General features: G+C 37.0%; 1 protein-coding gene across 1 annotated transcript; it reads right to left on the reverse strand.

Annotated features, from left to right (window-relative positions):
* Positions 1–472: 472 nt before the first annotated feature.
* Positions 473–10,220, reverse strand: LOC134819623 (NSFL1 cofactor p47-like). The gene is made up of 8 exons (XM_063829647.1): positions 10,109–10,220; positions 9,780–9,967; positions 9,444–9,599; positions 9,220–9,341; positions 8,875–9,010; positions 8,525–8,640; positions 3,122–3,255; positions 473–1,653 (listed from the first exon to the last, which is right to left on the reverse strand). The coding sequence occupies exons 1-8, from the start codon at positions 10,205–10,207 to the stop codon at positions 1,441–1,443; spliced, it is 1,164 nt and encodes a 387-aa protein (XP_063685717.1). The 5' UTR covers positions 10,208–10,220; the 3' UTR covers positions 473–1,440.
* Between the last annotated feature and the right edge of the window lie 3,654 nt (positions 10,221–13,874).

Here is a 13,874-nt window from a genome sequence, read left to right on the forward strand (position 1 = left end):
AATGTAGTATTATTAAACCTGTATTATTGAACCTGTAAAAACAAGACACAGATGTGAACTTGAACAGATAATAAAATACCAGGAGCACAATATCCTTGCTAGGATAAGAGAATACACACATGCTGTGACTGATTAAGTTAATTGGATCTAGCATCTGGCTCGGAAACCGCACGATAGTAATTCGAGACACTTTCTCAATCCCGGTAATCATGATGCGGAAGGACAACAGGGGAGGGTGATAACATATTATCTGTAATTTGTATGTGGGGTACAAACTGCTTGGCTAGGGGCTTATCTTATCTTATTTCACAAATATGCAGACTTATATAATATAATATTATATAAATATTATGTTATCGTAAATGTGACAATTTTTTGGAAATGCAGACGTTTAATGATAAATATGGGACTCAAGAATTAAAAAAAGAAAACTGGTAACAGAAACTAAGTACTAGAGTAAAACGAATAGGTGAGAGTCTGTAAGAATTTGTATATAATATAAACCAAATAACAACTTAACTTTTGATAGACATCAAATTTATTAAATTGTAATTAGTGCAGGCTTTGTGCCCAACCCAAAAACATTGCAGACCCAAAGTGTGAGAATCCCATATAATTATAACTCTTTTTTAAGTGTTTCGCCCATTTAAAAACTAACAATACCACACGTGCCACCAGTGAATCCAGATAAACAATTCAGGTATATCATTTCCTTCATTTCTAAATACATACTGTCTGCAACGTGGTTGTAATTAGGAGTCATTACCAGTGACGAGTTAATTGGCCCAGCTATACCAAAAATACACCGATTACATAGCCAAGCGACTGTACTGTGTACACAGAATTTTTGTACTGTGAGCACAGATTTTTGTAAGGATATTTTTATATCTGAGAGCGATAACTTCAGAAAAAAAGGACATAGGCGGAGAATTCGAAATTTAATTTCTATTGAATCAACAACCAGGAAGTCACTATCCAGATGTTAGATAACGTTACCAAACTTCCTAACACGACCGTGAAGATAAAGAACACATTGTTGTTTACAAATATTCAGGAAATTTGGTGTGTGTTTGCAGACAGTACATCCTTGTTCTTTGTTTAGATAGTGAAACACATCAGATTGTGAATAATGACGGCATTCGTGTAGTTTCTCTTCAAAGCTTTATTATATACCCCAAGCAATAAACCCAAATAAAATAGGAGCTTTTACAAATAGCGTTTTAACCTTTTGAACACCCACTTCTATATTCTATAACTACAACTTCCTTTTTAAAAAGCCTTCAAACCACTAATGATTTGATCTACAATTCATGACCAGATGAATTTTTATCAAAAAAGCATCTGAAAATTTATCAAACAAATTTACAAATACAACATAAATTAATAGAATCTATCATTTATAAATATATGCATTACTCAACCCAGCACCCCTGAGTGCCCCTAGCTCTTCCGTTGCACAATACAAGCATTAAGCAGTCCTGCGTCCGCGATACTGGAGCCCTCTTCAGACAGTACTTTGTTGGGAAATGTAGTCATGAGAGCGTACGCGGTGGGCGCGCCCGGGCGAGACAGGTTGATAAAGTTCCTGATGTCCCCGACCGTGTGTGTGTGGTTAAACTTTGAGACTAGTCGCGTACCGTCTGATAGTCGAATCTGGGAAATGAGGTCGGGGTTTTAGAATTATATTATGTACGGGTATATGCCTCACAGAATGGCCAAAAAAAAGAAAGGTCTCTCAAAATCACAAAACACACTTTATTCCAGTTTTTATCTCATAAGAAGCTAAGTTGACACTCATATTTTTCTTCCCGGGGGTTGATTTAATCTCATAACCATTTTTTCTTTGAGAAAAATTGGCCGGAGAATCTTCCTCCAAAAAAACATGCCTCACAGAATGGCCAAATCTGAACTTCTATAATTTTTTGATGGAGATACTTTTTAAATTTCTATCACCACACGTTGTTAGAAAACCTATTAAGGAATGGGGTAATAACCTAAAACTCACAAAAAAACTGAGCTGTGAAAAATTATTTCACAAACAAAAAAAAATGCCTCACAAAATGGCCAAAAAAAAATGAAAACGAGAAAATTTTATTTTTCTAAAACCTTTGGCTCTTGTTTCAGGCATGCTGCTGGTATAAATATGCCTTGTTAACACCCCCATATAGGTGAAATTTCTTAGAACTGAATAAAAAGGGCATAATTTCCTACACCAAAAATGGCCATTTTGTTCATATTCCCTGATTTCATGATTTATAACCTTCATTCGGCTGTAAAAACACTCCATCTGGGGTGTTATTGTATGATAAATAGCTTGTGAATACTTTAGACCATCAAAACTAACATGTCTACATCAATAAAAGGAGTTTTAAATTTTGGCCATTTTGTGAGGCATATTTTGGCCATTTTGTGAGGTGTGTAGCCATTTTAGCGTTTTTTTCTTCCTATATTGAACAATGTTCGTTTTTTTTTGATGAATACTATTCTTTAAACATCTTCTGTCATACTGGTGCCAGAAGTTCTCACCAAAATGCAAACTTAGTTCAAAAATTTGAGAACAAATTTTGTGAGGCATATTTTGGCCATTTTGTGAGGCGTGTATCCATTTTAGCATTTTTTTCTTCCGACATTGAACAATGTTCGTTTTGTTTGATGAATACTATTCTTTGAACATCTTCTGTCATACTGGTGCCAGAAGTTCTCACCAAAATGCAAACTTAGTTCAAAAATTTGAAAACAAATTTTCAGTGCTCAAAATTTCTACATAAACAGTAATATTTATGCCAGAAAATGTGGTCCTAGTTAATGATTTCACCACAGGAAGTGTTGCCAGAAGACTTTTGTTTCATATGGTATCCACAAAACCTACCGGTCTTATACAAAAAATTAGTTACAAAAACATTTACAAATTTGGCCATTCTGTGAGGCTAGCCATTCTGTGAGGCATATACCCGTAGGTGGATATCTTGCTGATTGGTAGAAAATCTCCAAATCAAGATGTGTCACCTCTAACAGTGCAGAGACACCATGATGGTACGTATGAAAAGGATTGTATTCACCAAGGACTGTAACTGTTACAGTGTTATAGAAACAAGTTTCCGATTTGTACTAAAGAATGAACCTGTATGGAAGTAACGGGGGCAGATTGGTCCACATCAACAGAAGCAGCAGTGGGTGGGTTAGTGGGAGCGCGTGGGGAGGGGCCCGAGTTTGTTACCACTTCAGGAACTGGACTTCCTAACTTGAATCCACTTCCTGAGAAGAGGGGGTTTTATTAAGATAAGGACAGCTTTATGTTTAAATTATCAACTTATCATTATTATATTACATATAGTTTTGTTACGTGTTGAAAAACAGAGCTCCCTTATCTCTGTTTAATCGGAAATTTTAACTGCCACTGCACTGCTACTGCACGGTGTTTGTACTTTACCTTTGTACATCTATACAAGTACAAATACACAATTGCAATGGAAAAGTCTGCTCATAACTCTGCAAAGAATCTTCTCGTCAACGGTTTATGTAAAGCTTGTTCGAATGATGAGGTTGTCAAAAGTACCGACATTGTACAGTGTTTTTGGTGTAAGGACAGTTTTCATGCTATCAACTGTGATGAAACTTGCAATGTCAGTGCGCCCACGGTTTTTACTGCTCACCTGTCTCATGCTGTGAACAACACTTCATCTTATGCTAAACGATTTGGTCGCTTTCTATTTATCTGTAATGATTGTAGTACTGCTGAGGAGGAAAAGAGGGCTGCTACTACCGTAGATCGGGTAGGATTGTTAGATAATAAAATAGATGCCATAAATTTGGAGTTCAGGGAAGAGATGTCTGAACTTAAAACCTTGCTGAAGGAACAACTGTCCCAGAAACCTGAGAGAGCTCAAGAGCGATCCTCAGATCAGGTTGATTTTATGAAACAATTTGCTGAACAGTTTTCATCTTTAAAAGAAGACCTCACGAAAAATATCAATGATGTTATTGACAATAAAGTAAACACTGTTGTAACAAAATCCGGTACTGTTTCTCATACAAAGGACGTTCTCTATTCCAGTTTGTTTACCGACTCAAACAGTTCCACACCATCTGCTCAACCACCACATGTTCCAATTGCTCCAACACGTACACAACCTTCATCACCCGAGATTCTAATTCTGTCCCCGAAAGAAGAACAATCGGTAAATGCTGCAACAATGACGAATGTGAAAAAATTTGCTACTGATAAATTAAAGAGCAGTCAAGTAGTATTTCTCAGATGTAATGAAAACAACAAGAAAGTTTCAATTGGCTTCCCTAATGCTGAAATTCGTGATAAGGCTACTTCACTTCTCAATGATGGAAATACCTTAGATTCGTATGGATATCAGTCTAAGAATGGCAACAAAATGCTGCCAAAAGTTACTATTTATGGTGTTTCTTCTGAAGTTCTTGACGATATAGACACTACAGCTGTAGGGAATGATGCCGATAAACTTAGGGATCTTGAAAAGAACCACTTAGTCGCCCAAATTGTGGAGAAAAACTCGTCCATCAAAGATTTGTATGAAGCAGGGCACACTATCAGTATTGTCTATCTCAATAAGATAAAACGTTTCACCAACGATAAGCAGGAACGCATAGAGCTCACTATTGGAATCAAACTATCACCATCTGTCTATAGAGTCCTCTTTAACCAACAACAAGGATCTCTCTATTTAGGTAGTCGCAGATACAAGGTAACTGATCGCTTCTACATCAAACAGTGTTATCATTGTCAAATGATTGGACACACTTCTGTTGACTGTAATGAAGTCAAAACAAATAAACATCCTACCTGCATGTACTGTATGGGAAGTCACCGGTCTTCAGCATGTCAATTTAAGCAGAAGAAGGACAAACATGCCTGTGCTCGATGTTTGGCTTCAACACACACTAATGATGCCGAGAATTCAAGAACACATAATGCGGCAGCTTACGATTGTCCTGTGTTGGTAAGAGAAACTAAACGTATTTCTGCTAACACTGACTTTATTTCAAAAAACGTAATGTGAAATTAGGTGCTAATCGACAGAAATCACAGCTTTCTATTGGTTGTTTCAACGCAAGGTCTCTATGCAACAAAACTTGTGGCGTACTAGAAATGCTTAAAGATAACTCGATTTCTATCTGTTGTATCACGGAAACTTGGCTAAAAACTAATGATCGGGCAAAGTTTGCCGAAATCCGTGATTTTGGGTTCGATATTATCAGTGCCCCTCGAAGAGGTAGGGGAGGTGGTGTTGGTTTTCTCTTCAACCCCAAAATGATATCGCCTGTACGCAATGATGTTACTAAATATTCATCTTTTGAAGTACTTGAATGTGTCATTAAAACTGCTGATGAGATTATCAGGCTATGTGTAGTTTATCGCAGCACTCAGGCCAAAGCGAAATATGATGAAACAAAAATATCTAAGTTTATGGATGACTTTGATGGATACCTGGACAATCTTCTGCTTAAAACTGGATCTCCAATTATTTGTGGTGACTTTAATTTCCATGTTGAAGACATATACAATAATGTTGCCCAGAACTTTATTGCTCTTTGTGAGAGTAAAGGCTTCCTTCAGCATGTCGACTCTCCTACTCACATCTCCGGCGGGACACTGGACTTGTTATTTACTCTAGGCTGTGTAAGTGACTCATTGTCTGTAACAGATATGATGGTAGAGACAAGCACTGGTACCAGCTCTGATCACTATCTAGTAAGTTTTCAGGTCCCAGTCACATTCGATCTTCATAAAGCTCGTACATATGAAGAAAAAGATGTCAGAGAGCTAAGCAAAATTGACATCGATAAGTTCAGGGAAGATCTGTTTTGTTCAGAGCTTAACCTTTCTGAATATCAATCCTTAGACGAGGCTGTGAACCTTTATCAAAATGTCCTTGAACAGGTGCTAGACAAACATGCCCCACTTATTACGAAACGATTTACTGCTGAAAAGTCTGATTTTTGGGATAATAAATGTCAAATTGCTGTCAGAGAGAGGAGAAGGGCAAAACGAAAAGCCAAAAAGTATCCAGAGAATGATGAGTTTAAAACTACTCATTTTGAAAAATGTGTTGACGCAGAAATCACTATCAATCGAGCTAGGGATGGCTACTATGATAAACAGCTCAGTTCTTGCAAAGGAGACTCGAAAGGGACCTATTAAGTCATAAATAAACTTTTAGATAAGGAATATGGCTCCAACAAATTGCCAAATGGTGAAGATATCGAAGTGGCTGCCAAACTCAAGACTTTCTTCGATCAAAAAGTAAAGACCATTTACTCTAATATTGAGAAGGAAATTCAAAATACTTCCCTAAACGGTCAAGGTACCAAAGACTCTACTTCGATAGATAATGCAAAGTGTAGACTTAATCAGTTTAAGGAAGTCTCATTATCAGACCTTGAAACCTTAATTAAGAGTCTTCCCAATAAATCAAGCGTACTCGATGTCATACCAATGTGGCTCTTCAAGAACTGCTTACCCGAGCTTCTCCCAATCATCCATTACATCGTGAATGAATCACTAAGAGTCGGAAAGTTTCCATCTGCCCTAAAAGAAGCATCTATTAGGCCTGGACTCAAGAACCTACCTTAGATGTTGATGAGCTGAAAAACTATCGACCGATTAGCAATCTAACTTATCTGTCCAAAATACTAGAAAAAGTAGTTCATTGCCAATTAAATGAATATGCTGATGTCAACAACCTGTTTTCCCCATATCAATCAGGCTATAGAAAATTCCATAGTTGTGAAACTGCAGTTACCAAAATACATAATGATATTCTAATGATGATTGACAGCAAATCGAATGTTGTGCTTCTACTCTTAGATCTATCAGCTGCTTTCGACACCATAAACCATAACCTTCTTCTTACGAAACTCAAGAATGCGTATGGTATTACAGAACTAGCACTCAGCTGGTTACAGTGTTACCTTAATAATCGCACATTCAAGGTTAAAGTAAAAAAAAGCCACATCTTCTGAAGGCTATCTGGATATTGGTGTACCTCAAGGATCCATTTTAGGACCACTACTGTTCATATTGTATACCAGAGATCTTGAAGAAATTGTCACAAAATATGGTTTCTCGATACATTTGTATGCAGATGACACACAGGTGTACTTTACTTTTGATGTTCACAGTTCTAATCCTGATTTAACGGCTGTGAAAAATTGCTTTCTGGAGATAAAGCAATGGATGACAGTTAACTTCCTAAAACTAAATGATGAAAAAACAGAGTTCATTGATATAGGACCATATGTCAGCCCAATCCAGACAATGGATTTAGGAGACCTCTCAATCTGCCCTGTTAGCAAGGCCAAGAACCTGGGATTCCTTTTCGATCACCAAATGAATCTGGACTCTCAAATAAATGCTGTCTCCAAAGTATGTTATTTGAATCAAAGGGACTTAGCAAGAATCGGTTCGAAGCTTTCCCATGACCTAAAAGTTCAGTTAGTTCACTCCAATATCCTCTGTTTCATAGACTACTGCAACTCAGTCTATTATGGAATAACAGAAAAGAATCTTCATAAGCTACAAAAGATACAGAACAATGCTGCTAGATTTATCTTTGGTCTTTACGGAAAAAAGATACGTGAACCTATCATGCCTTACCTCAAAAAGCTCCACTTTCTGCCTGTTCGGTTCAGAATTAAGTTCAAAATATCACTTCTGGTCTTCAAGTGTCTTAATAACATAGCCCCTCAGTACTTACAAGGACACGTCAATCTAAGGGAAGTACGAAGACAAAGTTCCAGACTAGATGATGACTTTTATTTGTTGAAAGTTCCTCCTGCTCCTCATTTCAGACGAACAGATGCTGCATTTATGTTTTGTGGACCAAAAATTTGGAATGAACTACCCTACTCAGTGAGATCATTATCATCTGTAGAATGTTTTTAAAATGCCCTAAAGACGTTTTATTTCCAACTAGCTTTTGATAATATTTCTAATATTTGTCCATAATGTCTGAACTGATATGAAAGTGCATAATTTTGGTAACTTCATACAAATATTTGTTCATAAAATCTGAACTGTTTAAAAAGTCCATAATCTTGCTATTTCAACACTAAGTCTCGCTTGAATGACTTTAATGTACATCTTTGTTGGGTATATTTTAATGTCGAAGCGTGTAATAAATGTTAGAATTTATTTATTTATTATTTACATAAACTAATAACCATCACTGCCACTGTCCTGAGGAAATGTGATGGATAATATATTCACATTGTGCGTCCTGAGTCTCGGACTGTGGTTCTGAATTACGTGTTCAGATAGTGTAACGAACTTAAGATAATCTTCAATAATTATTAATAATCTACCCAACCCACAGTAACTACACATTGATTGGAGCAGCAATTACTTACCATCAACTGCCTGTGCCTCGCCTGTTTGTTTGTTAGATTAATAGATAGGCAAGGGAACAGATAAATTTAAGTCAGTCCTTGACCTACTATTATATTGGAGTCCACTAAATTCACACAAATCACAACCAAAATTAAATAAAAATACCAGAGAAAGGTCTAAGGATGGGTTTAGGAGGAACAAACTCCTCAGTTCTCTTGTCCACCATGTTAACATGGACTTCAGCTCCTTGTGCCTGTCTCACTAACTCTTGTGGGATTTCACTGAGATTGTACACATGTTACGAAGGTTCCAACGAAAGTAGGGAAGTTGTAATAGAAGAGTACATTGTCGTGGAGTTTGGGAGATTGAGTTAAAAGTTACAACATTTACCCCTCGTAAACATATCAAAAATATATAAAAGTTTATAAGCCATGCAAATGAAATTACGGAAGCTTCAACAAAATAGTCGAATGTGCGAGATTAACGATTTAGTTAATATTGTTAACAATATTTACCCCCTCATGACAGCACTAAGAAACTCCTTGTTAGCAGGATCCTCCATCTTGCGGAGAGGACCATCGTCCACAGTGAAGCCTCCTTTCCAAAACGTTATAGTGCTTGTTTGTTCCTGAGCTGGAGCTGCTCTTCGCGCTGGGGATGACTTTGTGAAACTGCTGCTAAAGTGAATCACACAACTTTTAACTAAAAATGTTTTGTCTGGCTGGTCTGGCAAATCATGGTAAGAAAGGTCAACAAGCAGTGAATATAATATTATGGTGTTTGTTTGAGAACTGCAAAATGTTCAACAAAATGAACTATTAGGGACAGAACTGAATTGTACTGTGGCATCTAAATCTTACCAGAAGGTATGGGTTCTGAAGTTGAAGAAGAGTCGCCAAGTTTAAAACCACCCCCACCAAACGCTCCAAAGTTCTGCCCACGACTCGGTTTTCCTTGATCTTCTACAACTTCTGCACCATGCCTGTGATAGTTATAATTTTTAGTGAATATTGGACTAAACTGGGAGGAAGCTCTGAAGACTCATTTTTTTTGCCTGATGATCTTTATAATTAGCTATACTTACTCTTTGGCAGAGTTAAAAACATCTGTAACTTTGATTTTGTCTTTGTTCCCTTTAATGAGTTGTCCACTGTGTTCACTACCTCCCGCGTAATGTTTGTTAGTTTCATCATCTGAAGAGTCATCATCTCCAGTGTTTAATGATGCTATTGTGCCAAACCTGGATAAATAAGAGATTAACCTTTTTAATAATTTAAACAAAAAAACAATTGATTGGTGTTTTAAAATAATAAAATTATCCTTTCTCATCACTAACATACACCGAATTGATTAAAAATTGGAGCAAATTCATATAATATTCATTTATGAATAATTTGTGCAGAGATAAAAATAAAAATACCTTGGTGGATCTCGTGATGAGGGTTGACCTCCAGAGGCAATTTCTCTCAAAGTAGGAGGTTGACTACCAGTGCTAGTACCGGTAGTTACAGGAGGCTGACTAGCAGTGGTTGTTGGGGGAGCAGGTATTTCTTGGACCTCATCTTGAGCATCCATACCAGATGGATCCAAAAACGTGTTCAATGCAGACTGAAATTGTAGACTTTCTTGCAACAAAAGATGGAAAACTTTAGAATGATACACATTAGCATGTAAAAATTTACAAAAGTATTGACGATGAATCAATAATTAATTAGAAAATTTTACATCACCACCATTTGAAACACTAACCTCAAGCTCCCAATTAGATGCAGCAAGGAAGAATTTTGCTCTTTCAGGGTCACAGTCAGCAATGCCACAGAACGTTGATACCAACTCGTCTTGATCCATCACAAACTAAATTGAATGGGCAATAAAAAACAGTTTGAAAAAATGAAAATATTTTTACTAGAAACAAAATAGTATACAATATAATGTAGATTTATAAATGTCTGATTTTTTTATAAATAGAATGACGTGTTGCATCCTCATTACAACATTGTCATCACTGGATATGTTCATGAAAATTCATAAATTTCCATTTAAAAGAATGATCTGTAGTATTTGTACAGCAATACTAAGGTAATGGGACCACTGCGGACCCTCTACCGGCCAAACCTTGTTAACTAAGCCGCAGTCAAGGTTTGTAGTGGACATGATGTCGGAGAAGATAAAGGCCTTGCTCAGCAATGGGTAGGGTTTGCAGTTTAGCTAGCCATGTGGCACGCTGCAACTAAATTATTCTCTAATAATTTTCAAGACTTGATGTCAATTTATAATCGGAGAATAAGACGATCTATGAAGGAGCAACCTTACATTCTACTACATTACATTCTACTACCTATTACTCATTTCTCAAGATGTCCACTACATGATGTTGCTCTACCACTTTGACTTATGTCCCTTAAGCGCTTTTAACTACCGTTCACCAAACCTTGACTGCGGCTTTGTTAACAAGGTTTGGCCGGTAGAGGGTCTGCAGTAGTCCCATTACCTTAGTATTGCTGTACAACTACTACAGAAGTAATCCCGATAACACTCAACCTCTGCCTGATCCAGAGGATGTCATCATTTTACCTTCACACAGACATTGAACGCTGTAAGAAGATGACGTTTGCTTTTTCTCAGGTAAGGGCGCCAACATGCAACGTTACACCACTGCAGCTGCACTGGTAACACTCAATTTTGAGAGAAATATTGATATTCTTTCATATATGTTATCAGAAGGTTATGGTTTCAAGTCCTGCTTGAGCATTCAATTCTAAAGTGCGCTAAAGACGTCATTAGATCTAAACCTAATGTCTAGAATCAGGTAGCCCTGTCAGTTCTAGGATGTTGTAGGTGCATCTTTCAGTAAAAATTCAAGGGGAACAACAGCCAAGTATTAATTCAATAAGTGTGCTAGCAAATTTTTGAAACTGTTAAATATCATAATCGCTTTCGAAACAATCCATCTGATCAAGCTGCCCTTTTTAACGAATATTTTTATGAGCAGTTTTCTCAAGAGAGCGATTATGGCATTGACATAGATTTTCGTGATGATTGTTTTTCCAGTCTTGTGTTTAATAGAGAAGATGTTCTGTTTCGATACTTAAAAAGTTAAATCCTAACAAGGCCCCTGGCCCTGATGGGATTCATGGGAAAGTCCTCAAAAACTGTGCCCAAAGCCTTGCATACCCACTTAGTGTTTTATTTAACCTGTCTTTCTCAAGCGGATGCATACCCCCTGATTGGAAGCTGGCACTTGTAGTACCAGTGCACAAAAGGGGTGATAAGTCTTCGGTTGAGAACTACAGGCCTATCTCGTTAACATCTCTTGTAATGAAAGTCTTTGAAAGGTGCATAAAGACTGCATTATACGCTGCATGTTCTGATCTGTTGGATGACCGACAACACGGTTTTGTTAATGAACGTTCATGCACAACCCAAATGATACCTTTCACAGACAATCTTGCACTTGCACTGAACAACAGGTCCAGGACTGATATAATATATTTTGATTTTGCGAAAGCTTTTGATAGCGTTTCGCATGACCTCATTTTAAGTAAATTAAAGAATATTTTTAAAGTCGATGGACTAATGCTTAAATTTATCAAGTCCTATCTTGAGGGGCGACAACAACAAGTAGTGATAGGAGGCCAAACGTCTTCCTCTCTACCAGTTCGGTCTGGTGTCCCTCAAGGTTCTATACTTGGCCCTCTATTGTTTGTAATATTTATAAATGACATGTTCTCCTGTGTCTCTGAAGGCACCAATATCGCCCTTTATGCAGATGACACTAAAATTTGGAGGGAGATTCTTGGTTACCCTGACCATCACATAATCCAAAATGACATCAATAGATTGTATGATTGGTCAGTGAGAAATCGAATGAAGTTCCATCCACAAAAGTGCAAAGCCCTCTCTGTGTCCCTGCAAAGAAACGTGCTGGATAACTTGCCATTCAATACCTTCTTCTATAAACTTTCTGGAAGTGATATTGACTTTGTGCCCTCTCAGTCAGATTTAGGAGTCGCAATAAACTCCAGGTTTAATTGGGGTGCACAATGTAAAGCGCTTGTTTCCAAAGCTAACTCCAGACTTGGACTACTTAAGAGAACATGTCATTTCACTACTGATAAAAGGCAGAAAAGATCGTTCTATTTGGCGTTAATTAGGTCTATATTTGAACATTGTTCTGTCATATGGTCCCCTCAATCTGCAACTCATCTTCAACAGTTTGTTGCTATCCAAAAGAGGGCTATTAAATGGATCAATGGTGAACCCTACTCCAGTTATAATGACGATAAACTTGCTACAGAGCAAAAGAAGCTAAATATTCTCCCTGTCATGCAGAAGTTTATTTATAACGATCTTATGACCTTCTATAAAATAGTGAATAGCATAATCCCAGTTTCGCTTCCTACCTATATAGTCCTATGCCGTCCAGAGGGCACCCGATACACTAGGCACAATGCTCAAATAATTGATAGGTCGGATACTTCAACTTACATGAGTACCACTGTGCCCTGCTCGGATGCCTTCCGAAATAGCTTCTTTCATAGATCTATGCTGAAATGGAATAGTCTACCAGTATGTATCCGGCAGTCAGAGCGGATTTCTACTTTTAAGGCCAATCTGATCAAGTACCTCTGGGCTGCCGATACAGTCTGGCCAGACTAGCTCATCAGTCTTATGTTTCTCTGAAATGTGTTTTTGTTGGTTACAATTCTGCCGTCCAATTTCCTATCCGCTTGACCTATTCTTTTTTCTTCTATCAGTTGTGACGGAATTGTAATGAACAAAACCCATATATAATTATTTAGGATATGTTTGATTTTTTTGTTATTGTATGTAATTCAAATTTGGTAGACGGCCCCAACGTTAATGTGGCTCTTGCTATGTGTTGGTTCAGCCGAATTAATTATTATGTAATCAAGTTTATTTTTTTCTTTTAGTTAGTTGTCATCCGGCCAAACATTAAGCAACTTATATTGCAGTTCCATTTATCAATTAGTATACCAAAATATGTGATATGTCATTGTAATTTTGCATGGCTGAAATGTAACGCTTGATTTATATATATAATAATTAATTGAATTTTCAAATAAAAAAAAAGAATTGTGAACAAAGTATAACCAGAATATCATGGCTGAAGGTTAAATAAGGGGCAGCCCACAAATCAATGATAAATGTGTAGGATACAAGGATACAAGGATACAAGGATACAAAAGTGATAATTATTTTATTGAATTCACAATAGTTATAATTCTGAAATAATTTAAGGTTACACAATTCTAGTTATTTACAAATGTGTAGGGATAAAATAGAAATGTTTTATAATACTATTTTTGAGGTCCTATAGCATTATGCATTGGCCAGTATTTGAGTGGAAATCTGGGCTCTTATAGTAGGCTGTAAAATTTTCGTTCACAGAGAGAATTGAATGGATTGCTCTTGCTGTGGCAGTAAATTTTGTAGGGTCTAGTGTTTTATCGGATAGCAAACCGGCTAGGTCAGTAATATTTTTGGGATGGAA

This window comes from Bolinopsis microptera, chromosome 8 (assembly GCF_026151205.1).
Source record: "Bolinopsis microptera isolate Bmic1 chromosome 8, MBARI_Bmic_1.0, whole genome shotgun sequence".
NCBI lineage: Eukaryota > Metazoa > Ctenophora > Tentaculata > Lobata > Bolinopsidae > Bolinopsis > Bolinopsis microptera.

What these genes read in the sequence shown, in the direction of transcription:
- LOC134819623 (XM_063829647.1), bottom strand. Translation starts at nt 10,207, where the DNA reads ATGGATCAAGACGAGTTGGTATCAACGTTCTGTGGCATTGCTGACTGT. An exon ending in TCATCACGAGATCCACCAAG is followed by an intron (nt 9,600 to 9,779) that starts GTATTTTTATTT and finishes TTATTTATCCAG; the next exon opens with GTTTGGCACAATAGCATCAT. An exon ending in CTTAGTGCTGTCATGAGGGG is followed by an intron (nt 8,641 to 8,874) that starts GTAAATATTGTT and finishes GTACAATCTCAG; the next exon opens with TGAAATCCCACAAGAGTTAG.